Here is a 26,074-nt window from a genome sequence, read left to right on the forward strand (position 1 = left end):
ATCATTGATTCATATTAATCTGGCAAAAGCTGGAGCTATCTTAGTTTCTACCAATTCTTTATTACTATAACCACCTGGTAATAGCATCCTTATATAATTGGGTAATGGCAGTGTTGTATGAAGTAGCACTTTGCCATTTATAGCTGAAGTATGTTTATTTGGCTGGGATTTTATCTACAGATCAAATTAGTAGAAGCCTAGGTCAGTGTAAGTTCTCTCTTCCTTTTCTACTTAGCCCTAGCAAAGCAGTTTGATTTACAGCCTGTGTTACCTGCCAGTGTTGTGTTTTTTGTTTTTGGGTTGATTTCTTTGTTTTCTTGCTTTCTTATCGTACCATTTTCTTTCTCTTCCCCCCTTTTTCTCACATAAACACTCTCACAGCTACACACATTATTGACCCTCTCAGTGCCAAGATGTTACCTTAATCTCTCCAATATATCCCTGACTAATTGCAGCATTCCTATTGTTCTTGACCCCAGTGTACTGTAGCAGTATTTGTGGTGTTGTCTGAGTTTGTGTGATGGTTCATCACCCCGGACCTGAACAGATGTCTGTATTTCCCAAGATGTTGGTACCTCTTATATAATTACAAGTGCAAATAATACAGGGGGCACGGACTTCAGGTCTAGATAAGACTTTTAGTTACCAATATTTACAATAAATAATCTGGCTTCTTTACAATACCTGCAAAAAAATATTTTTTCTTCAAAAATGAATGTTCCCTGCCCACCTAAATGCAATAGCTGTTACTTTAAAGCCCACAGGCAGCATGGTGTTACTATTTGTGGTTCAGTTCAAGGTAAAACCTGTAATTTCCACTAATATGCACGAAAACTAGCATGCCAAGCATGAGAAAGCTAGTAGTTAGCAGGATTTGGAAGCAGGGCTGGCAAAAGTGCCATACTCATAAACTTCTTGGCAGATACCAAAATGTTTATATCAGTGGCATTACTTTATTTGTCACTCTCCAGCCAATTTGAAAATTAGCTGAAGAACAGAAAGTGGTGTGTGTGTGTGTGTGTGTGTTAGGTAAAGACATAGTTATAAATACACGGTGAAGACAGATGTAGAACATTGGAAGTCCTTTTCTTCATTCAGTCCAAAAAGACATTTCTTCTCCCCCCTCTCTTTCTCCAGAATCCAACTTTGGATGTAGATGAGAGAGGGGTCATGTAAGCTTGTAGAAAAAATGTCAATTGGCCAGTGCTTGTGTCACCATCAAGAAACCTGTCTACAACCTTAGGAATTAATGTCTTGAGTTTGATCATATTTCCTTTTTAATATGGCAAACATCAATGCAAAATCAAGTAACCAGAAATGTGGCACTAAATAAGATAAACAGGGAGGACAGGAGGATGCTGGCAATCCATTTGGGTCATGTAGTGGGGACCAGATTGATGGTGCTCCAGCATCCAGTTCAATGAAATATATATATCTCATGCAAATTGTGAAGCTTAGCTCACCCTGCAGAAGAAGAATCTATAGTGGCTTCTGTTGAAACATTACATCTGTCTTCACTCACTGTATACCAAATAGAAAATGAGCAACCCTGCTTATAAGGTTATGCTGCTACATGCTTTATTGCTATGCAGGTAACATTTTACAATCTCTGTGGGGAGAAGAGAATCCTGTTAATAGCCTTTTTTTTGTTATTGTATGGAGTTGGGAACTAATCTGCCAGTCATAGCTGAACCCTTGAATTCTAGTGTAATTATTCATAAATAAATCCTCCCAAAGAAGAGGCACAAATGGTGACATTTTTCCTGCTTGAATGTGAATTATGGATAAGCAAAGAACAATAAGGGATCAACAAATTAGAATGGGGCTTCTCTTTGAAATTATAACTTGGTTCATAGCCAAGGCCCCAGTTCATAACTTAATTTTATTCAAACATTTTAGTTAATTTCCTCTTCATATGTTTGCATAATGCTTTTGAGATATCTTAGTTTTATATGGATATTTATGCAGAGTTAAGAGGTCTGATGAAAGTTATGATTCATCTAGCTACCAACCTTTTTGTGTTTGTTGTGTTTAAAATGCTGAACCAATTCAGCATCAAAACTCATTCTTATATGTCTCTACAATATATTATATCATAGCATTCAAGGTCAGTTTACCTATAGACTGGCTATTGAAATAGCAAGTATCAACATTACTCCCATCCTGAAAAACCTGAATAAATATTGGGGATCACTTGATCAAAGCCCAGAGGAAGGTTCTTAAATGATATATCTTCTCTCTGATTACAGTCTGAAGAGTATTTAAATGTTAACACAACAAATCTTGAAATGCATTGTGCAACCTGTAGCTAAGACCTAACTTAGACAGCTAACTGGATTTTGTATTTACATATGCCCATCTGATGCACAATGTGGGAAGCACACTGGGTGCTCTCTTACAAAACCTCAGAAACTCATTCACACTGCACAATTATAACACAATGATTCTGTTTTGACTGTCAAGGGTGCATTCTTGGATTTTCAGTTTAGGGAGGCACTAGAGCTCTCTGGCTGAGAATTCTAAGTAACCCATTCCTAGACTACAAATCTAAGAATTTGTTAGTATGGAACCATGTCAGATAAAGTGGAATCAGATCAGTATAACCATTTAATGTGAAAGGGGTCTAGATACACAGATGATCAATTCATTTGATTCTTCCATCTCAAAGAATGGGGAAACAGTGGACAAACGGAAGTTTCAGGTGAATAGATCTTTGCAAGAAGAGCCTGAGCCACACATTATGCATGGTTGGAAGGGAAAGGTACCTGCTTGCTCCCACGCCATACAAAAGGACTGGCCAGCTAATTATGTGTCTGGCTAGAATATCAGAATCATCTTGAAAATCTGACAAGCAAATTGTTTATACATGCCTTGAAAAAATGCCATCTCTTGAAAATTAGTTTTTCCTCAAGATCATGGATTCCAGTATGTCATCCTATCCAAATTTCTGTTCATAGGGAGCCATGAAATCCTACACTTGTTAACGGCAGCTAAATACCACACCATTCAATTCTCTTGGCTCAGTAATTTTCATAACCAGTTGATCATCTAATTACAGGCATAATATTATACTCTGACATCTTTAAGACAGTCTTTTCCATTTTATGCTACATTATAATGCCTATTTGGAAATTGCCCTGAATTATAGACTCAGACATGGCATTTCTTCTTTAGAGATTAGGTGTGTTAATGAGTTTATCTGCTGGAACATTCAGAGTCTAAAGAGTAAGTGTCATCCCTGATGCATCCAAACACAGAAAACTAGCATGATACCTGCACTTGGGCAATCACATACAAATGGAAGGCCATTTATTCCCTAAACAGAAACTCTGACTGAGCAATGACCCATATTATTTCATAAATTGTTTTCATACCACTGACAGCTTAAAGTGCTTCAAGCTGTCCCCTGTCCCAGCCCAGATTTCATGTCTACTAATATATTTTATTCTATTTATTTATCAAATGTAGTTTTAACCTGCCTTTCAATTCATCTAAAAATATCAGAGTAGAGGTGTATAGGTCATCCTTTCTGAGTTTCCATATTTTTCCTTCAGAATCTACATTGCTCACCCCTGGATTCTGCCTAGATTGGAACATGTTACCTTTTTATGTCCTTGCAGTCTCATATATATGTGTGTGCATGCTACAGTCTTATTTTTGCAGTACAGCACCTGCTTTACATGCAAACGTTTCCAGGTTAGACAAGCATTTTACAATAACTGTTCAACAGAACGTGGGCACTAACCCTTGGACACACAAATGTTCTTTCACGTACACACCCACCCTCAAAATGTTATGAGAAGCCTATAACAATGATTGTCCCTGTTATGAAAATTTGTAGACCACCCCCAATTTGTCTGTTCCCTATATCCCCTAGGCTTCACATTCAGATTGGATAATTACAGGTTGAGTCTCCTTTGTCCAAAATGTTTGGGATCAGTAGTGTTTTGGATTTTGTATTTGTTTGGATTTTGGAATATTTGTATATACATAATGAGATATCTTGGAGATGGGACCCAAGTCAACATTAAATTAATGTATGCTTCATATACACCTTATACACATAGCCTGAAGGTAATTTTTTACAGATATCTTTAATAATTTTATGCACGAAGCAAAGTTTGTGTACAATGAATTATCAGAAAGCAACAGTATCACTGTCAGCCACCCATGTGAACAATTTTGAATTTTGGAATATTTCAGATTTATAATTCTAGATGAAGGAGACTCAACTTGTATTTACTTACTCATTAAAATATTTATCCCATGCTCTTAAGCACAAGGTCAGACTGGCATTACCAGATAAAACAGATTTAAACCCATTTAGATTACTTTAAATTTAAAACAATGAGAAATACTTAAAAATTTATGAAGTAAGGTAAATATGTTTAAATTTAAACACATTTATATTGCTTTAAAGGATATTTAAGGATATCTTGCTTCAGTTGGCATCATGCCACTTTGAATATAAATCCTGTAATCAGAGACCACAATCTTCCAATTCTTTGTTTTGTTTTTATTTGATTTGCATAAAACTTAAAAATGTGTGTGATATATTCAAATAGCAATCTTATTATTAAAAATGGTTCTGGAACCTGAAATGATTCCATGCTATAGTCACTGTGTCTCTAATCCTGAAAGCCTGGCTTTTGTGCATGTTCTATTGTAGCTGCTGAAACAGATGCGGAATTGTGTAGCCTTGCTATGCATTAATAATGGTAACATATAATCCCCCTTTCCCCCACCCTTGAAGAAAATAGTATTGCAATGAGCATAACTGCATCAACATGGACATTTTAATAGCCAATGCTGAACTGGTCTTACCAAAGGAAGAAATTACCTGATATGGTTCTCTACTCTTTTCCTTTACAGAAGCACAATGTAAACCATACTACTCTGATTACTCTCGCTTCCGACTTCTGATTCACCAAATGTGCACCACACATTATCTGGATTTATTCATCACAGGTGTCATTGGGCTCAATGTCATCACCATGGCCATGGAGCACTACCAGCAACCCAAGGTAGGATAAAAAGGTATTGGTAGATGTTGGCATTGGCAGATAGTGGCAGAGGATTGGCCAACATTAACAATTTTCTAGAGATGGGCTAGATCTGTTTACATTAATGCAAGGCTCGGGTGGGAAATGCCATTCTCTATAAGTGAGGATACAGAGGAATTGTTTACATCCAGCTTTGAGCATGTCTAAATGGGCCATTTGCAACAGTTTCCCCTCCCACTTCACGTTGTCCTGTCCAGACAACACAGAGCCAAAGGCCCAATTTCACTGCAGATAGTCTACACGTGGGAAGGGCAGTCCCACAGAAAATCCTGGGAATCCCTGTTTAAAGAAGTTGTTGTTATTGTTGTTTCTTACCTACATCTCCTCATGGATCAAAGCAGGGAACAACAACAATGAACAGATAAACAACATAAGTTAAAAGACACATCCGTTTAAAATGACAAATAGCATATACACATATTAAAAAGATCCACATTTAAAATTCATCGTTTAAAATTCACAGTTTAAAAATCAACCAGATAAACCTTCCAGAAGAGACTGGTGTTCAATTCTGTTTTAAATTTGGACAGCATATTAAGCTGTTGAATCTCTTCCAGCAGGGCATTCCACAGCCTAGGGGCAGCTGAAGAAAAAATCCTCTGGCTGACAGTTGTCAACCTAGTTCTAGCTTACTAGAGTAAATATCTGCCAGAGGACCTGAGCATATAGGGCAGATTAAATAGGAGGAGGAGATCCTGTAGGTAACCTGGACCCAAACTATGTAAGTGCTTTAAAAGTAATAATCAAGACTCAGCATTTGTTCCTCATCTTCCCAGAAAATCCAGAGCACTCTGGAGCAACACCAGACAGCTGTTTACACAATGTCCTGCTGTGCTTCCTGCCACGCTGCTGCTGATATGAGTCGCTCCTCTGAGATCACAGCAAAGTGCCCAGACATGTGATCAATACTGGGAACTTTGTTTTCAGCCTCAGGGGGAATAATTTTTGGTGACAGACAGCACAGCAGGACACTGTGTAGACAACTGCCTGGTGTCACTTCAGAACGCACATGTAATGGTGGGAAGTCAGGGCATCTTCAGGGCCAGAATACTTGGGGAGCTAACCCGGAATATTCTAGATTGTGTAGATCCCGCCCTTTGTCACTGGAAACATCATTTGGGCCAGAAGAAGTACTGAATTATTAAATTCAGTCTATAATCGAGCTATTTCAATTTTACTCAAGAGGCCATAGCTTAGTGCCATAACTCAGGACATGCTTTGAATGTAGTAGGCCTCTACCTCTTTCACTGGCCTCTCCAGTTAGGAATGAGTCCTGCTTGAAACCTTGGACAGTTGTGCCAGTCTGTATCAACAGTACTGAGCTATATAGACCAATGTTCTGACTTAGTACAAGGCATGTTACTATGTATTCCTGTATATATTTGTTTTTGTTTTGTTTTTTCTGTATAGATTTTGGTATAGGTCCAGCATAGTATAGTGGTTTGCATGTGGGAAGATATCTCTCAAGGATCAGGGATTGAATTCCTGTTGAGCCATGGAACCCATTGGTTGATTTTGGGCAAGTCATAGTCTCTCAGCCCAAAAGGAAGCCAATGGGAAACCTCCCTGTAATCAATCTTGACAAGAAAACCCTAGGATAGTGTCACCGTATGTTAGAGTTGACTAGAAGGTAGAGTTGGAAAAAAATATTTGAAAAATGAGATCCATCATATTACCAACTTAGGCCCTGTCCAGATGGGCCAAAAACATATACTGAGTACGTGTTAGGGTTGCCTGGGAGTGTCCTTTTCAGATGCTCCCTAACCCTAGTACGTACTCAGTATGTCAAAATGGCGGTGCCGTGTCTACATGGGCACCGCCATTTTGAGGTGACGGCCGCATAGCGTCCGCACGTCCTGTCATGCTTGCAATATCACGAGTGCACCATTTGCTCACTTAGGTGTCACAAGTGCGATGCAAAAAGAACAGGCTTTTTGCGGGTTCTTTTTCCGCCAGGAAGCCTAGCCATTTGGCAGCTGAGGCTTCCAACCGACAGAAATGGAGGCGGCAGCAGACCACCCTTTTTGGGTGCTCTGTATCCCGCCTTAGACAGCTTTAAAAAACTGTCAGGATGGCTCTCTTCTGGCAGGCCTTTCCTGAATAGCAACCCGGCCATCTAGCAAATGGACCTCCACATTGAACACCCTGTAACTCCGCCCACCCATCTCTGATTAGTTTATTTTAATGGATGATTTAAATGTTAAATGTGTTTAATTGATGTTTTAGGGGAGGGGGAAATAAGTGGGGTTATTGTTGTATTGGATGGATTTTTATTGTAAGCTGCCTTGATCCTCATGGAGAGGTGAGGTAAAAATAAAGTATTATTATTATTATTATTATTATTATTATTATTATTATTATTATTAAGAACATATCAAAAATATGTTTTTCAGGTATCAACAAACCCTGATACCTGTTGGACAGAAAACAGGATTTTCTACACAGGAAAGAGCTATTTCTGAGCACAAAATAATATTTCTGCAAAGATGTTTCTGCACAGAAAATGCTGCAGTTGGAGACATTCCATACACAATTTGCACATGGTTGATTTACGCTGAAAAGGAAGCAGCTTTTCCTGTGCAGAAAATAATTCTTCCACATAGAAAAAAGTGTTTATTGTGCAGAAAATGTTGTTTTCTGTGCAAAACAACCACATGCCAAGTTTGCACAGAATAAGTCCCAAACTGTAAATAGATTTTGAAAACAGCATGACGTTTGCGGTCTTTCATAAAGCAGGAAGAAAATTTGTAAAAATAATGATTGTTTCCTTCAAGAAGAAAATTCCTGACAAATTACATCCCTTCTTGAAAGCACATAACAGCAAATTATTCTGAAACCCAAGGGAGTTCTTTTGAAAAAGAGAAATGCTGCATCTCACGGTTAATTCAAAATGTGAAAGTATTAACTTCCTTTTGGCTAAATCAAATAACATTTTTATATACACAAAAATAAACTTTTCTGTATATAAATAAATATAAATCAATAAATATTTCCCAAAGGGAAATTCATAAGTTTCTGAGTGTGTGCCTCCAGAAGAATGAGAGATATCCATTAAAATCTAAAAGGTGCTTAATCATGATGCCTGATAAGCAGACAGGGTATAATGTTAGCCAGGAGCTAAGCACTGCAAAGATTTTTTCATATTAAAAAAGAAACTGGCAGTAATGTTTTTCAGCTTGAATGTCATATTTACGATTTCTTTTAATATATTCATAATTAAAAGCTTTGTAATTTAGATAATATTAAGGTTGCTAACTATCAACCAACAATCATACATTTAACCCACAGTTGAGGATCTGCTGCTTCCTGTGATTCAGGAATGCTTTGCAGATTATTCAAAGTAAGTGACAGAGTGAGGTAGCACATGGAAGCCATGCTTTACAGTACAGGAAGTGAGCATTTGCAATCAGCAGTGCACATCCAGACCCCCTTATAAAGAATGGATGAAGAAAGGAATATATATTCACACCCATACTAGTTGTTCAGTGATCTAGCAACATAGGACTGCATATAGAGATGGACTAGGGCCAAACTGAGTCTCAGTTTGTCAGAGTCCAAGTATCTAGAAATGGCTTAATTTCAGAAGATCAGAAATATTGAAAGGGTTATGCTGAGAACTGCACCATGGAAAATGTGAAGGATAATTGCCTTCCAATCTACTTATTGCTGTTGGAAGTGCAGATCAGGTCAATACACTTCAGAACTCACAAAGCTAACTTTTTAATGTTCCAAGATGCCTATGTCTGGCCCCTGAGAACTTGTCCACTTGTGAATGATTGTCGCACAATGCCTTCTTAACATGTTAATTCCAGTGTCTTCGCTGTAGGAGCATCTTCATATTCCAGGTGGTCCTCAACATCAAACACTGTAATTTCTTAGAATTGCACCCAGATCCTTTGGCCTTTTCCAGCTCTGAATAAGAAACTCTGTTCCATTTGTTTTCTATATTTTCAGTTAAATCATCTGTTTACAACAAACTTTTCTAGCAGAACAACTGAACAGAGTGTTAACTGAGTTTGTGACTCTTTTTGTACTTAAGTCTTAGCCCTTTTCTCCTAGGCAAACTAATCTCTGTGGGAAAGGGATCCTTAGTTAATCTTTTTAAAAACTATACAGAAGTGAATAGTCTTCCCAGCTCACACAGAGAGTTTATCCCTTTGCTTTTAATTACTGCCAAGGCAGAATTGGCAAAGATGTGGAGCTTATACTCTGCTGGACCCACTTCTGAACACTGTTTCTGTCAGCTTCGATATTGGTAAAGAACCACCATGTCAACTTAGTTTCCCAAGGAAGAGATAAACCTGATGACCTTTTACTTGTTTGGAGGCTGTTTTTCTTGTTTACTGGGAAAAGAATACAAGAAACCCAGCAAGAACAAAACAGTATTTAGAGGTGTTTTTTGGTTTGGGGCTTTTTTTAAATGTCTTTATATGGAGCATGACTCCCCTGTTCATGATGGTACAGTTACCTCTCCACATTTGTCATATTTGCCAAGGGGTGCAAATATGTTAGCGCCCCCCCCAACATGATTGATAAAGAGCCCTCTCCCACCAAGAGCACCACCCATACCTCTCTTTGCGACACTGAAACACAATAGCCTCCCCCATATTTCCAAGGTGCTTCTACTTTCAATCTGATGTTAGCACCCATGGCTGCAAAGGATCCACCTTCTCTCCTCCTGTGATTTAGTATAATTTAAGAAATCGGACAAAACAAAGAAACAAATGACAAAAAAGTATTGGAAAATGTATGTGCAAAAAGATGGCTAATTTCAAACTGTGTAAAAAAAAACACACAATTGTTTTTAAAATAAAGAAAATGTAGTCTTTGGGAAAATATAGAAATCTTTGCTTCCAGAGTCTTCACTGAGTATTTTCTACAAGCCCAAGAGTAGCCAAATTTCTAGCAAATTCTGGCAGGAGAACAAATGATAATCAAGGGGTTCAGCAGAGATAGTAGTCTTTGTATCTTCTGCTACCCCAGCTATAAACTGGGCCTCCAAAGATGGAAGCAGATTCCCTCTTTCCCTCCCGGCCAGACAATAGCAACACCTTATCTTCCCCTCTTTGACAAACTTTGAATACTCCTCATTTCCAAAGTCTTTCCACTCTGAATCCAGCATTTGCAGCTATCACTATAAAGGGAAGTGCAATGTTGCTTTTGTCTGGCCATAAGAGCAGAGGAGGAGGAGGAGGAGGGGAGAGAAGTTGGATCTTCCCGGGGGTGGCTGCAAACATTGGATTATAATAATAATAATAATAAATAATAAAACTTTTATTTATATCCCGCTTTTTGTTTCAACAATCTAAGTGGCGTACAACATTAAAATAAAGGAAGGTCTTTGGAAATGAGGAGGATGCAAAGTTTGGCAGAGCGGGGGAATGTTCAGTGTTGGTTTTGTCTGGCTGGGAGTAAGGGTGAGGAGGAGGGGTATGAAGAGGCTGACCTTGTTAAGCAGCAGCTACAAAGTTTCAAATAGTCAAAACCGCAAATCTGAAACTTGTGAATGCGGAGGGCCGACTGTACCTAGTTTTGGCATCATCTTCATGGATTTGATTTTCTTTGCCCTTGTCATCATGGGCACATATACACAAGTTGTTGTTACTTTTAACTGATCTCGAGTCAACTCCAACTCATGGCAGCCATATGGATGATATATCTCCAAGACCCCCTGTCCTCAACCGCTCTGCTTAATTCTACAGGCTCAAGCCTCTTACCTCCCTGACCAGCCTACATTTGACATGTAGTCTTCCTCTCTTTCTATTGATGTCTACTTTTTTTAGCATTATTGCCTTTTTTAATGATTCATGTCTGCTCATGATCTGGCAAAGTACAACAGCCTCAGTTTAGTCATTCTGGCTTCTAGAGAGATTTCAGACTTGATCTGTTCTAGAACCCATTTGTTTGTCTTTTTGACCATCCATGGTGTCCTCAGTGCTCTTTAGCACCAAATCTCACATGAATTAATATATATATATATGCATACTCACATACACACCTGTCTGCTTTCTTTTCTTTCTTTTTTTCCTTTCTTCCTTCCCCCTCCCTTCCTCTCTATGAAACTAGAGAATAGCTACTTAGTTGTGTCTTATTCTGTTAGAAAGGACCTTGTAATTCTTATGAGAGTTCTCTTGTGCACTGCAATGCTTACTGCACAAACCAAGTTAACAAATTTGTTTGTGTCTGATGGTGACTATCACTGAAAATTTTTAATCCTCTTATATTTCATTCCTGCTTAAACAAAATAGTTAAATAAAAGGAGTTGCTGTTATTTTGTAAAAAGCACCACCAAGATATTCTGGCCACATTCAACTGTACGGCCATGGTTGCCTTAGCCGATGATCTCCGTCTGGGCATTGACAGGGAAAGTGTGACCCTGTTGGTGCTCTTGGACATCTCAGTGGCTTTCAATACCATTGACCATGGTATCCTTCTGGAACGCCTGAGGGAGTTAGGCATCGGGGGCACTATGCTCCGGGAGCTCTATTCCTACCTCTCAGGCAGATTCCAGATGGTGAGACTGGGGGACAGTAGCTCCTCTAAGAGAGAGCTGACATCTGGTGTCCCTCAAGGGGCCATTCTGTCCCCCATGCTGTTTAACATTTACATGAAACCGCTAGGTTTCCAGAGGCATGGGGAGCGTGTTATCAGTACACTGATGACACCCAAATATGTTTCTCTGTGCCTCCAAATGCTTCAGTGATTAAGGATGGCATCTCTCTTCTGCCTTGAGTCGGTAATGGGTTGGATGAGGGAAAACAAACTCAGGTTGAATCCAGAGAAAACAGAAGTAATTGCAATAGGCACCTTGGGTCTGGGGAAGGAAATTTACCAACCTTTCTTGGACGGGTCACACTTCCCCTGAAGTTCAAAGTCTGGGAGTACTTCTGGATCCATCTCTACAGTTGTCATCTCAAGTCGATGCGACGGCCAGAAGTGCTTGGTATCAACTTCAGTTGATACGCCAACTGCGTCCCTGCCTAGACCAAAAGGACCTTGAGACAGTGGTACATTCTCTGGTAACCTCTCGTCTTGATTTCTGTAATGCGCTCTACAAGGGGCTACCCTTGTACCAAGTTCGGAAGCTTCAGTTAGTACAAAATACGGCAGCCAGATTGGTCACCAGTTCTTCAAGGTTTGACCATATAACATCCATCTTAAAAGATCTCCATTGGTTCCCAATTTGCATCCGGACACAATACAAAGTGTTGGTTATTACCTTTAAAGCTCTACATGGCTTGGGCCCAAGTTAGTTACGGGAACGCATCTCCCTATAGAATCCATTCCGCACTCTCAGAACAATGGGGAAGAATCTACTGGAAGTAACAACTACCAAATATGTTTCAACTTCCCAAAGAGCTTCCCAGGGTGCTGCTCGGGGACTGTAGCTCCAGTAAGAGGAGCCTCCCTTGTGGGGTTCCTCAGGGGGCTATTTTGTCCCCAATGTTATTTAACATCTATATGAAGCCGCTGGGTGAGATAATACGGAGTTATGGAGCTGGGTGCTATCAGTACGCTGATGACACCCAAATCTATTTCTCTGTGTCTCGTTCGTAGGTCTCGAATTCCGATGGCATCTCCCCTCTCAATGAATGTCTTCAGGCAATAATGGGCTGGATGAGGAAAAACAGATTGAAACTGAATCCAGATAAGACGGAGGTGCTCACGGTAGCGGCCCCGAAACCAAGAATTGAGTTACAACCTCCAGTCCTGGACGGGGTCACACTCTCCCCCAGTGACTGTGTTCGCAGTCTGGGGGTGCTCCTTGACTCGTCGCTCCTGATGACAAATCAGGTAAATGCGACGGTCAGGAGTGCCTGTTATCAGCTTCGGCTGATACACCAGCTGCGCCCTTTTCTGGAAGTAAGGGACCTTGAGACTGTTGTGCACACGCTTGTAACCTCACGCCTCGACTTCTGTAATGCGCTCTACATGGGGCTACCTTTGTCCTTGACCCGGAAACTTCAGCTGGTCCAAAACATGGCAGCCAGGCTTGTTTCAGGAACATCTAGGAGGGACCACATCACTCCTGTCTTGAGGTCCCTCCACTGGCTGCCCATCAGCTTCCAGGCCCAGTACAAGGTGTTGGTTATCACCTTTAAAGCCCTAAATGGCTTGGGTCCAAGCTATCTTAGAGACCGCCTCCTCCCTTACAATCCTCTCCATGCTCTCCGCTCCTCTGGGAGGAATTTGCTGCAGCCTTCAAAATCTAGACTTGCGGCTACCTCTCAGAGGGCATTCTCTGTTGTCGCCCCTAAGCTCTGGAATGACCTGCCGGATGAGATCCGTCAGTTAACATCTTTAAACAGCTTTTAAAAAGCTGTCAAGACGGATCTCTTCCGGCAGGCCTTTCTAGATTAAATTTTTTCCCGGCCCAGGCTCCCGGGCTCCCCGATTTCCCTTATTCCTCTCGTGGCCCCATCCCCTGATGGTGAGGATTACTGAGGGTTTGGGGGTTTAGTTTAAGATAGTATAATTATACATTGTTATAGTCCCATTTTAATACATTTAAGTGTTTAATATTTTTAAGGGGGGGGCAGCGTATAAATATTTTGTATATTTTTGTTCTGTAAATTTTTATGTTGTTCACCGCCCAGATTGGCTTGCCACCGGCGGTATAGAAATAGTTATTATTAATTATTGATTATTATTATTAATTATTATTATTATTATTATTATTTCACGGGCTCCAAGATTGTGGAATAGTCTCCCGGAAGAGATCTGTCTTACTACCTCCCTGGAAACCTTCAGCAGGGCAATTAAGATGGAGCTTTTCTGGCAAGCATACCCACCCGATTTTATATAAGACACGAATCCACCTCCTTGAATTTTAGTGTCGCTTTGTGTTCTGTTTTTAATTGCTAATTGTTATGTATTTTATTGAACTCTTGTGTTTTATTCTGTATTGCACCCCCAAATTAGGTTGTGATCCCGCCTTGATCCACCCGAGAGAGGCGGGAAAATATAAATAAATTTTATTAGTAGTAGTAGTAGTAGTGCAATCAACTCCAAGCATTAGGTAATATGACAACTACAGTATTTATTGTATTATTTTGATTTGTATGTTTAAAATATCTATAACCATCTTTTGAACCAGTTGTGATCTGTTGAGGTGACCTTCCAATAAAGATAAACATACTCCAGTATATAAAAACTTCACAACTAGCAACAGCTAAGCAGGAGGGATTCATCATTTAACCATCACTGGATTTTAAATAAAGCAAGGAAGTTACTGAGCTGAAAATTATTATAAGGTATCAAACATAAGGGTACATGTAACAGGGGGTGGGGGAATTACTATTCATCAGTGAAGGCTACAAAACAATATGTTTACTCGTTTAGACATTCTGTGTCCACCCTCCTCATACGCACAGTGGGATCTGCAGTTACTGAAGGATTTAAAGAAACAAGTATCAAGCTGCTGATATATTGCCTTTTCCTTGGAAAGTACTGATGATTGTCTGCAAGATGCAATGAAAGCTGATAAACAGAAGTGTTGTAAGCAGTTTTCAGAGCCCAGAGGGACTTAGCGAAGCAGGGTAGCGGTTGCTAGTCATTCTCAGGTCAAATCCTGAAATCGTTACCCTTTTTGACCCCTGTAGTGCCTCCTCAGCCTCAAGGATATATTCTCTAGCAGGACTGGCTACCAACTGCCTTTCTCTATTTCTGCTGTGGTGACTCAGCATTTTGGCTAAGAGGCAGACCAGACCCCCAGTATATGAACCTGCCAAATGGCTGTATTTAGGATCACATTCAAATTATAATAACAACCACTTGCCACGAACTGCCAAATCACTTGCTTATGACAGCTAGATGGGAATGACTGCCAATTTGTGTCCCCTGTGCTTATTTTTATTCCCCATTGCTCTGACAAGGAGTCAGTGCAATACAAAAAGCAAAGGTGAAACAGTCATTGAGGCTGGATGATGCTTGAATGTCTAATGCGAAATGATTAAAATGAAGATAGTGGGTTAAAACATCATGTTCAAGGTGAGAGCACATGACCTAAGTTGTTGGTTTACCATGTAAATACTTTGGAAGGCTATATGAGCCAGTGCTGAAATACATTGTAAGTGGTGCTCTGAGCTTTGTCTGGCGTTGTTCATTGGGATATGTTGATTATAAACTTTAAAAGCATACATTTATTGTTAATTAGTAGTGCACCGGCAGGAAGCTTTTTATACCATCCGATCTTAGTAAGCAATTAGATGATAGTGAGTGCCTATCAAACCAGCACAATGCATCACCATCTTGGGGGGGGGGGGGGGAAGGCCAGCAACTACAGGCCTCGCCTGAAGGACAAAGAGCCCTCCTTCCGACCACCATCTTGAGGGGGAGAGAGGCCTATGTGAGAGAGCAGATGAGCTAGACTTTCCCCCTTCCCTACTGTGATTCCCTTCTCCTTTTGACCATCCATTAAGAACAAAAGCCCTTCCTCCATTCCATCTGCCTCGGTCCAGGCCTCGGAGGTAGAGAAGAACTGCTGGACCTGATCCCCTTCCCCACCACCTCTCCCTTCCCCTTTTGTGTCGTGTCTTTTTAGATTGTAAGCCTGCAGGCAGGGAACCGTCTAACTAAAAGTTTCTATGTATAGTGCTGTGTAAATTGACAGCGCTTTATAAATAAAGGTTAATAATAATAATAATGCACCTAACTAATGAGGTCTGTGGTTGCATACTGTCATCACTTTCTAGATCATAAACACCTGTTTAAATTGTATGTGCAGGTTTTGTCTGTAAACAGTGCATAACCTTCAGTAGAATGCATGTGCAGATACTTGTTCTCAGATAGCTTTCTTTTCATTAAGAAAGGGGTGTGCATTTCATTGAAAGCAGTACATTGTAGGTGGATGGAAGCTGTATTTAGATGTGCATTTGGAGGCAAATCAGACAGAAGTGATAATTCCAGTAGATGATTGGTACATAGAAGGTTTCTTTTGAATGGTGATCTCCTTAGTGGGAAAGGGGTGCCTGGTCTCAAAATGTTCTCTTGTGGCTTCATGACATTCCATTACAATGTGGCAAGACAGAGAGTTTTGTCTAAAGGTAAACAAATTGAAGTTTCATCCAGACAAGGCAGAGGTGTACCTCCTTTCAATGCATATCACGGAACAGGGATTGACCCTTTGCTGGATGGAGTTACACTCCCTCTGAAAATGCAGCTTTGAAATTTGGGCGTTCTTCTGGACTCAGCCTTAAACATGGATGCTCAGGTTTGGCAGTGGCTAGGAATGCATTTACACAATTGAAACTAGTGTGTTGATTGCCACTGTTCCTTGGGAAAGTGCCTTGGTTCAATTCTGTTTAGATTGCTGTAATACATTCTGTGGGAGGCTGCCTTTGAAGAATGTTTGGAAACTTCAGCCTGATCAAGTTGCTGCAAGCAAATTGTTAATGGGTGCTGGGTACAGGGAGCCTACAACTCCCTTTCTTGCAGTAGCTCCACTGGTTGCTTGCTGGTCCATTTCCAGACAGAATTATAAGTGCTGGTTATGACCTATAAAGACCTTTGCAGCCCATGTCTGGACTGTTTGAACAGTCAGATCTTCTCATATGAGCCTGCCCAAACTCTTAGTTCTTTGCAGAAGACACTTCTGTCAATTCCATCACCTTGACAGGCATGATTTTTGGGAATGTGGGAAAAGGTCTATTCAGCTCTGGAGGTCCCTTCCTGGGGAAGGTGGGCTGGTTCACTCCTTGCTGTCTTTCTAGCATCCAGCAAGCATTTGGAAATTGTTTGTTTTATATAATGAGTGTTCTATATTAGTTCTGTACTGTTCTTAATCTATGTTTCAAGTAATGCAGTGAAACAAGGTGAAAAGGGTACCTTTTGAGGATGGATACCTCAAACCTCCTAGAAACCCCTTTTGATGTTAAAACCACAACCCAAATTGGCCAGAATTTTAAGAATGGTTTAACAAGACACTTTTCAAGTAACACACACATTAGGCCAATTGAAAGTGGAACTGTATAGAAAAGGAGGATAGGATTTTACAATATGTGCTTTTGACAAGCTGTATCTATTGGGTGAACTGGGTCTCTTATTACTGGGTGGAAGGCATATAAGCATGAAGGGGCCTTCTCTCTTGAGTGTATACACACTGAAGAGGAGACCCAAAGAAGGCACATGATGCTCTGTGTCTGGCTCTCTATTATTATTATTATTATTATTATTATTATTATTAACCTTTATTTATAAAGCGCTGTAAATTTACACAGCGCTGTACATACTAATGCAGTGACACAGAAAATGAGGAGAGTTATTGGTTTAAGAAAGCAAAAAGTCATTATAGCCACAAAGTATTCAGTCATCAAATTTCTAAGTTATAGTCTGTTCCTTACCAATAAGAACATAAAACAAATAAGAAAGAAAAAGCTTAAAGGCACAGTGGCCAGGTCACTTGTTTTGTTTATAGCCTTCTAGAACTAGGGCAAGGACTAGGTAGATAATTGTTCTGGGTGTCAGCCCCCGTAATTCCAGGATCAGCTGTGCTTCAGCACTTTTTCCATGTGAAGAAACACAGTGCATTTAAATACCATTATTATATGTCAAGTCAATCTATTACCTACACGCAGTTTATAGCTGGAGAATCATAGCTGAAATCTGGAAGCAGGAACAAATTGTCATCTGGCTTCAGTAACTAGAAGAAACAAAGATGAAGATGGGTATAAGGTGAACCAGAAATGCAGCAACTGTCAACTGGAGCAGGGGGCAAGTGCAATCAACTGGGTTTCTCCAGATGAGGCACATGTGTCAGGGATGGCAACATTTGTTGCTGTCATTCTCAGGCTTTTCCAAAGTATCCAAGCAATGTTTTTGTTGACCTAGCCTATTTTCTGATAACTGCCGGCACCAGCTGCAACATTTTATTCCTACCCACCCATTTTATTCAACTCCAAAACATGTGAGAACAACATGTTCCCTTTTCATCTCCTCTTTTCTTTTTTCTTTCTTTTTTAAAATTAAAGTTATAGTGTTATAGTGCATCAGTGAAATGGCACATTTGAACTATAACATTATAACTCTTTTTAAAAGAAATAAAACATACAAGGGGAGAGCATTTGCCCTTCAACCCATAGATCCACTCAACACATGATGACTACTTGTTGTTTTTTTAAAAAAGGCTTTGGAAGAACCCTTGTGCAGAACTAAGATAATACTATAAACAGTCCCCTACAAAAGAATGAAACAAGTGGATATGAAGGTCACCAACCTCATGGGATGGTGGGCCTTTTAATAGAGCCACTGTGAGGAGTCAGTATTTCAAACTGCCTCCTCACCCCAAGCCAACAAATCAGGAAGTTATAACAAGAACTCATGGTTGTTGTTTTTTTAGGGAAAAGCCTTCATATCCAAGGAAGGCTGGAGTCTTTAGTCCAAACGTTGATTCTCAAAAGGCAAAATCAGGAAGAAGCCATTAGAATTAGTAAAATGCAATTTTAATTAAGGAGCAAAAACACCAGTGGCTTAGAAAACAATCTAAAGTCTTTACTATAGGAACTTGATTCTAAGACAAGAAAGTTACTGAGGGAGTTATTCTAATCTAGCAACCTCTCTAGGATGGTCTCAGAGAAGAGTGGAATGAAAAGGGGAATGGAAACATTCCTAAGAGTATCAGTTTACATCACAGAGTGGTCACAGGGATAGGTAGAGAGGGAGATCACTGCAAGTCTCTCAGATCATCTAATGTCATTACTAATGTCCACTCAGAGGCATTAACTCTTTCAGTGCAGGGTGTTGTTACACTTCCAACAGTAGCAACATGGAGAACAAGCAATGAATGGTGAGGGTAAGAGAAAAGATTCAATACGAGAACACAGAAGGAACAAAGTGCATTTTGAAGGGCATTTTCTGTTTCCAGCTGAATATCACCAGTTGGCTGGGTATCAGTGCCAACAAATAGAACTTCTCCCATATGGGGCCAGCTGTAGCTTTCCATTGCTGTGTTCCTTTGACTGCAAACTTCTGTGATTCCTCCCTCATCACTGACTATGTTGGCTAGAGCTGGTTGGGGCTTTAGGCCCCCAAACATCTGAGTGGGCCACATTTGTCCACCCTGCCCTACACAAAATGCAAGCAGCTTTTAAATGAGAACTAGAAGAAATAAGAGCCATTAATTTTACAGCAGGAACAACATTTGGCAGTACAGGCAAACAATGGCTTAAGAGTCAAAGAAGCTGCAGGTTCTTCTGGAAGTATTTGTTTTCAGCACAGATCAGCTCTGGCTGATGGTGTGCCTTGGGACAAAACTGGAATATCACCATGTTAGTGCTCCTTACTGAATTGAGCCTGAAGCCAAAATGGTAGCTAGGCCAGGCTCAGAGTGTGGGGAGTGGGACAGAAGATCAGATCTCTCTCTCTCTCTCTCTCTCTCTCTCTCTCTCCCTGTTCTCCTGCTGCCCAATCAGAATATTGCTGGCGACCTCAGAACAGGCAATCTCTGATTCATTCTCTGGCCTCAGAGACACTTTCTCTGCTCAGAGGATTGCAGCCAAAAGAAATAAAAATAAAAAAAATAAATCTATGAATTCTGGCCATGGTGACACATACCTTGATTACATTCCAGTTGAATTACTGCAATGCACTCTACATGGGGCTGCCTGTGGAAACTGTCAGAGACTTCCACAGGTCCAAAATGTTGCAGCCAGACTTTTGACTGGGGCTGGTTAAGGGGACCATATAACTCCCATTTGAAACAACTCCACCGACTAGTGATCCATTTCTGGGCCCAAATCAAAGTGTTGATTGTGATCTTTAAAGTCTCGCATGGCTTGGGTCCAGACTGTTTGTAAGACCATATCTCTTATAGAGCGCACCCAAGTTTTAAGTTTGTTGAAGAGGGATTTCTCATGGCCCCACCACCAACACAGGCCTAGAAAAGAACCTTACGAGTGGCTTTTCCCAGCCTGTGGAACTGTCTCCCATGGGAGGTCCAGTTAGCCCATTCTCTGCTTTCCTTCCACTGGTAGATAAAGACCATTTTGCTTGGGTTCTTTTAATGTAGTGTCCTGAGCTTTTATCTTTATTATGTTCTAAACATGTTTTCAAATGCTTTGATTTAACTGGTAAAGAGGCCATAAATAAACATTGTGTTGTTGTTAACTTTATGCTTTTAATAAAATTATTTCATTGTTTTTAACTTTTCTATAATAATAATATTTTAGCTTTACTTTGTTTTAATTTGTTGTAAGCTAGCATGGGTCTTATGTTGGGAGAAAAGTAGAATGTAAATTAAATAAACAGTAGCCACTTCTTCTAGAGAGGACCCCTTAGATTTGGAACCATGCTCAAAAAAAGAGGTGAGAAATCTAATTCATTACCACAAACATGGTTAAATGCACAGTGTTTAAAAACTGTAGTTTGAAGAAGTATACATTCAAAGCCCTCTGCCTGGATGGGTAAATTTATCAGGTTCACTGTCTCTTTTGTTTTTTAAAGCTTTTTGTGCAGTTATGAAGAAAACTTGAGACTTAAATATTCACCCATGCCTAGGATGCAATGAGTCATGGTTTTAAACAGAGAGGCAGAGACACAGAGAGTGTGCAGGGAGTGAAATCAATCCTTGTTCAGTTTTCTCAGTAACCCAGAGGTTGTTTCTATATATTCAGGTTCTTGATGAAGCTCTGAAGATTTGCAATTACATCTTCACCATCATCTTTGTCATGGAGTCTGTTTTCAAGCTAATTGCATTTGGATTTCGCCGGTTCTTTCAAGACAGGTAAATACTGATCCAGTGTAACTTTGCAATATGATGTGGGCAATATTTATGGGAATGTTCTAGTGTCTTTCCTTCATATTTCATTGTGTTAGCATAAATATGGGCTGTAGCTGACCTAATGGATCCTCGATTGCACAGTCCTTAGCAGCAAAACACCCATTCAAGAAAAATCTATCAAAAAACCTCCAAAAAACTCCTTCTACATATATGTATAAAGACTGCTCAAGAATGACCCTTTGAAACCTAAAGCTGAACATCAGAAAGCTGGTCTCTTCTGGGATCATGTTATATAAGCTATTTCATTGACATTTTCCTGCCCTTTCAGTGGTACTTCAGTTTTGCTTTGTAAAGTGGACCTCATGTTTAAGGTCATCCTTGATTCTGCATATTAGAGAGAAAACTAGTATTATTTACTTACTTGTATATTGTAACTTATGAACTACTTTATGGTGAATATAAAATAAAAGGGGCAAGTCATGGAAAGATAATGGTACCTATATCTAGGGTTGCCATAAGTCAGGAGCTCCAAACCGGGACAAATGTAGGACAAGATTTACAAATGTAGGACACATTTTTAAATGGAGGACGCACCAAAAAATAATGATTTTTTTTAAAATGTTAATATAAATGCATGTTTCTTAGACATGGTCAAAATGGAGGACACTTTGTTATTTAATAACAAAAATAAAATAAAATAAAATAACCAAGGCTGGGTTGTATATATTTAAAAATAAAATAAAATAAAATAAAAAACCAAGGCTGGGTTGTATATATTTAAAAATAATTTAAAAAAACTTTTCCCTCCCCCTGGCCCAGAAGCCTATCCTCCTCCTTTGCCTCCTCCTCCTCCTCTTACTCCTTTGCCGCCACCGCTGCCGCCTCCTCCTTTGCCTCCTCTTCCTCCTCCTCCTTTGCCTCCGCCTCCTCCTCCAAGGCTCCTGACACTGGCCAATGGTAGACTGGGGCTGGAAACTAGGCCAGCCCCTGCTTGTCTGCCATTGGCCAGAAGGCTTAGAAGGCGAGCATTGCCCCTTAAGCCCCGCGTGCGAGTGCGCAAAAGGGGTGAGCACGCGCTGCTGCCGGCCGTGGCCCAGGCAAGCGCAGCAGCTGTGCTGGGGGAGGGGGAGGGGGAGCGGTGGAGGCGGAGGGCGGCGCGGCACGGCCATGGAGGAGGAGGAGGAGGTGGTGGGTGGCCGGCCAGCCAGCCGCGCTAGCGGCCGCGGTAATGGCCGCATGAGTGCGCCCAGCCTGGAGGCTGGGCAAAAGGACAACAAAGGCCGGAATTGGGAGAACGGGCCGAGGCAGGCAGGGGGGTCCCCCAAAAGTGGGTTTGTCCCAGGGGGCCGCGGGATATGGCATCCCTACCTATATCCCATTGAACTTGCCCACGTAGCCTTGGTCTATTGAGACAGCCTCTCTCAATTGGGAATGCGAATTTTGTGAATGTTCTTTCCATCCCTAAATCTCCACAAAAAAACTTGTGTAATGTCATTTTCTCCCTTGTGTTTGATCCTCTCTGTGGTTGTATCTGGGGACCTCAAGAGAAACCTCAGAGTCTTGCTATCCTGTCTTGCATGGTGACTTAACCTTGGGAACAAAAGTGTTTTTAACACTTGAAAGGGTTGTCCCTAGGTTTAGTAAAAATCATACTTGGGAAATTTAGTGTGAATAAAACATTTAAAGAAAATTAAACCAACACTTTATCATCCACATTTCCCTGTGAATGAATTCAATTTCAACTTTGCCCTTTCTCTTCCAGTCTACAGTGTTCAGTCTTGACTAATGTATAATCTAATAATAAATTTTGTTTAATATGTTTCATCTCAAAAATTGCTGAGGTGATGTCAGTTAGGAGTACTGGAATAACTGAAATGATTGGAATTCCTTTATCACATAAGTCCCCCTCCCTCCTGCTGAAATAATTCAGCCATTTTTTTCCATTTTTGTGTGCCTTTAGATGGAACCAATTAGACCTGGCAAATAGTGCTGTTGTCCATCATGGGGATCACACTGGAAGAAAGAGGTGAATGCATCACTGCCTATCAATCCCACCATCTTCGCATCATGAGATCTCTGAGGATTGCCCGAGGTCAGTCTTCCATTGCACCAGGGGCATCCCATCTTCCAGAATGTTCAGCCCCAGAGAAGGCTAATTTCTGGCACAGTAGTTTCCCATACGCATGGCTACCTTCAAACATAACTTGCATGGCTAACACTCATCTCAGTGCACTTTGTCTTGTTCTTATTATCATCCCACTCCTAACATCTTTACAGAGCCGGCTATTATTAGCTGTGGTGTGCTCTGACCATGGCATCACCAGCCTCCAGAACTGAGGGGAGCCGTTTTGCCTCTCTTCCTCTGTTCCCCCCCACCCCAACATCTTTGTATTATTTTGTTTTGAATTACTTTCCCTGTACAGGGTACCTCGGGATACGCATACCCAGGTTACGAAATTTTCGGGATACGAAAAAATCCCATAGGGAATTATTGTTTCGGGTTACGAATGTTTTTTCGGGTTACGAAAAAACTTTTGTGCCTTTTTTCGGCTTTTTCGCACGGAATCGCGGCTTTTCCCCATTAGCGCCTATGGCAATTCGGCTTACAAAGGCTTTTCGGGTTACGAAAGCGGCCGCGTTACGAATTAATTTCGTAACCCGAGGCACCACTGTATAGGAATCAGGAGGACTTACGATCCTGCAGATGCAAGCCATCTCCTGGTCTTTACATGCCATGTCCATATGTTTCCCTTTTCACCTGAATTGGAGAACAAAAAGCCCGCAGAAGCTGGAGAAGGGACATCTCTGAGTCCAGTGCTCTTATCTTTCAATGGGGGGGGGGGGGTAATTTCTGTCCCACCCCCTGTGGATGCAGGATTGCAGTTTCAAGTCCCAAAATTGCACTGGTACTCATATGCTAATAACAAACACACACACAGTCATCTATATATGACTTATTTTATTGTATTTTATTTTATTGTATTCTGTATTTTTATTGCTGTAACCCACCCGGAATCCTTGTGATTGGGCGAGCTATAATATATCTATTATTATTATTATTATTATTCTTATTATTATTATTCACACACACACCTATGCCACACACACACATATGTCTCAGTGGCCACACACACACACACACACACACACCACACACACACACTTGTTGTTTGCTGTGCCTTCAAGTCTTTCCATCTTTGGCAACTCTAGGGCTTTGCCCCTCCTAATGAGTTCTACCAATCAATGATTTGTTCTTCATTTCCCAAATTTCAGCATTGCAATAACTTTAACTTCAGTGGCATTTAGAGATATGGCTTAGGCATCCAAAGAAAAGAGGCAGACAAATTTACCAAGGGAAATGCCAACACAGCAGCTATAAGGGTTCTAGGTGTGAACAATTTTCATGTCTTACTCTCTGCCGTGCTAAAAATTGTGGTTGTTGTTGAGGCAGGGAAGCGGGCTGGAGATCAGGAAGGCAGGCCGAAGGATGGGGAGCAGGCTGGAGTGGGAGACATGCTGGAGATCAGGAGGAGGCTGAAGACTGGGGATGGGGAGGCAGGCTGGAGAAAGGAGAGGCATGGCCAGGAGGACAATTGAAGACAGGCTGGACATTGGGAGGCAGGCGGGAAGATCAGAGGAAGGGCATGAGGGCAGAGAGACAGGGGAAGCCGGACTGCCAGGGCAGATTCAAATTCACCTGTTTTCCCACTTGGCTGAATCGATTCATTCCAAAATAAATCAATTCAGTCCAAAAGATTCGTATTTACCCATTATCTTTTTTACGCAGGTTTTTAACAAGTCAAAAGCATGTCCGCCCCTTTCCGATCACTTGAACAATTCGGATTAAGTGGTAACCATGCTCATTTAAAATGGATCGTGATTTGGTACGATCCAGTTTAAACCATAGTGGGAACGAGGCCATAGTTCTCTTCTCTCCCATTCTGTCGTCACAACAATCCTTTGAGATACTTTGTGGTGAGGAATAGTATTGGCACGAGTCACCCAGTGAGCTTCATGACTGACCTGAGATTGAACCTAGTGTCCCCAGCTCTGCCATGATGCATAAAGTGTAAGGTTTTATCACTGCTATGACCAAGTTGTAAGACTGGGATTGTTTGGCCCTCAAGCACTCTGCATGAAATTCTGATTCCTATGTTTCCAACAAAGGAGGTATAGAATATATCTTAGGCAAGCAAATAGAAGTGTTAAACAAGTTTGTTATAGAACAATTGGCGTGGTGGCATTGATTTAAAATTCCTTAGCTCTGAAGGTCAGAAGTTCACTATTTAGTGCACCTTGGATTTAGAATCAAAATAAGACTTCATTTGTTTCCCAGTCTTGCTGCCATTGAAACCAATGGCTTCATAATTCTTTAGCTCAAAGCTGAATTCTCATAGTCTGTATATTAGCTATATTTCTGACCTTTCCAAACTCGTTCCTTTACCACTGGCAGCAGAAAAGGTCGCTTGTGTGTGCTTGGCACACGTTCAGTAGCACCCAATTTAGAGAGGGAGGGAGGTGAGGTTCATTCCTGAAGCCCTGGGCAAAAAACAGTGAAGTCCACAGGATTTTAGCCACTATGTCCTGGCCAACACACATCATAATCATGGAGTATGGCCATACCCTTTCATCTCAGCAGAAGCGACTTGTAGTGATGCTTAGAGAACCTGATGGGACATTTTCCTTTTCACACACCCAGTACTGTGGCAATGATACGATGAACATTTCATTTTCTACAGTGCTGAAATTGCTGAAGAGGCCGTAGGGATTGAGAGAGCTCTGCTGGACACAGTCATGCAAGCACTGCCTCAGGTAACCTCTTGTGTCTACCAACAAGACTTCAGATGCATTTTTCTCAAGTTTCTCGTTGCCTTGAAAAGTCTCTTTTTTTCCTTTTTCTTTTTCACATTTATTCTCACCCTCATTTTCTCAGGACTTAAAACTATGGATAAGCAACAGTTCTGTTCCCCCCTTTAGTGGTAGGTTTTCTAGATCTCTGGGTCATGCCAGAAAATCTTCTAATTTTTCATATCTTGTTTTCAAATTGGATTGTCTACTACTTAAACTCACTGCCTGTTTGCTGTTCTTGTATACTTGCGCAAGCATGTACTTCCTTTTCTCAGTGTTGCAGGATTGATGTCTTTCAAAGAACAACACTGTGTTGTGTGTGGTGTGGTGTTATACACAAAACAGAAAACAGGAAAACAACAAATAAACAAACAACCTGATGCCGTGAGCACAAGAAGCAAGAAGAGAGAAAACTTCAAGACATCTCCAGGACTCTAAATAAAAAAGC

General features: G+C 40.8%; 1 protein-coding gene across 1 annotated transcript in view; it reads left to right on the forward strand.

The window, feature by feature from the left end:
- Positions 1 to 26,074, forward strand: part of CACNA1G (calcium voltage-gated channel subunit alpha1 G) — a 539,836-nt gene that overhangs the window by 479,098 nt on the left and 34,664 nt on the right. Inside the window, 8 exon segments of the mRNA XM_042449813.1 lie at positions 4,873 to 5,024; positions 20,672 to 20,781; positions 22,739 to 22,760; positions 22,762 to 22,799; positions 22,801 to 22,835; positions 22,838 to 22,870; positions 25,518 to 25,532; positions 25,535 to 25,590. Coding sequence (XP_042305747.1) covers positions 4,873 to 5,024; positions 20,672 to 20,781; positions 22,739 to 22,760; positions 22,762 to 22,799; positions 22,801 to 22,835; positions 22,838 to 22,870; positions 25,518 to 25,532; positions 25,535 to 25,590 — 461 coding nt within the window.

This window comes from Sceloporus undulatus, chromosome 2 (genome assembly GCF_019175285.1).
Source record: "Sceloporus undulatus isolate JIND9_A2432 ecotype Alabama chromosome 2, SceUnd_v1.1, whole genome shotgun sequence".
NCBI lineage: Eukaryota > Metazoa > Chordata > Lepidosauria > Squamata > Phrynosomatidae > Sceloporus > Sceloporus undulatus.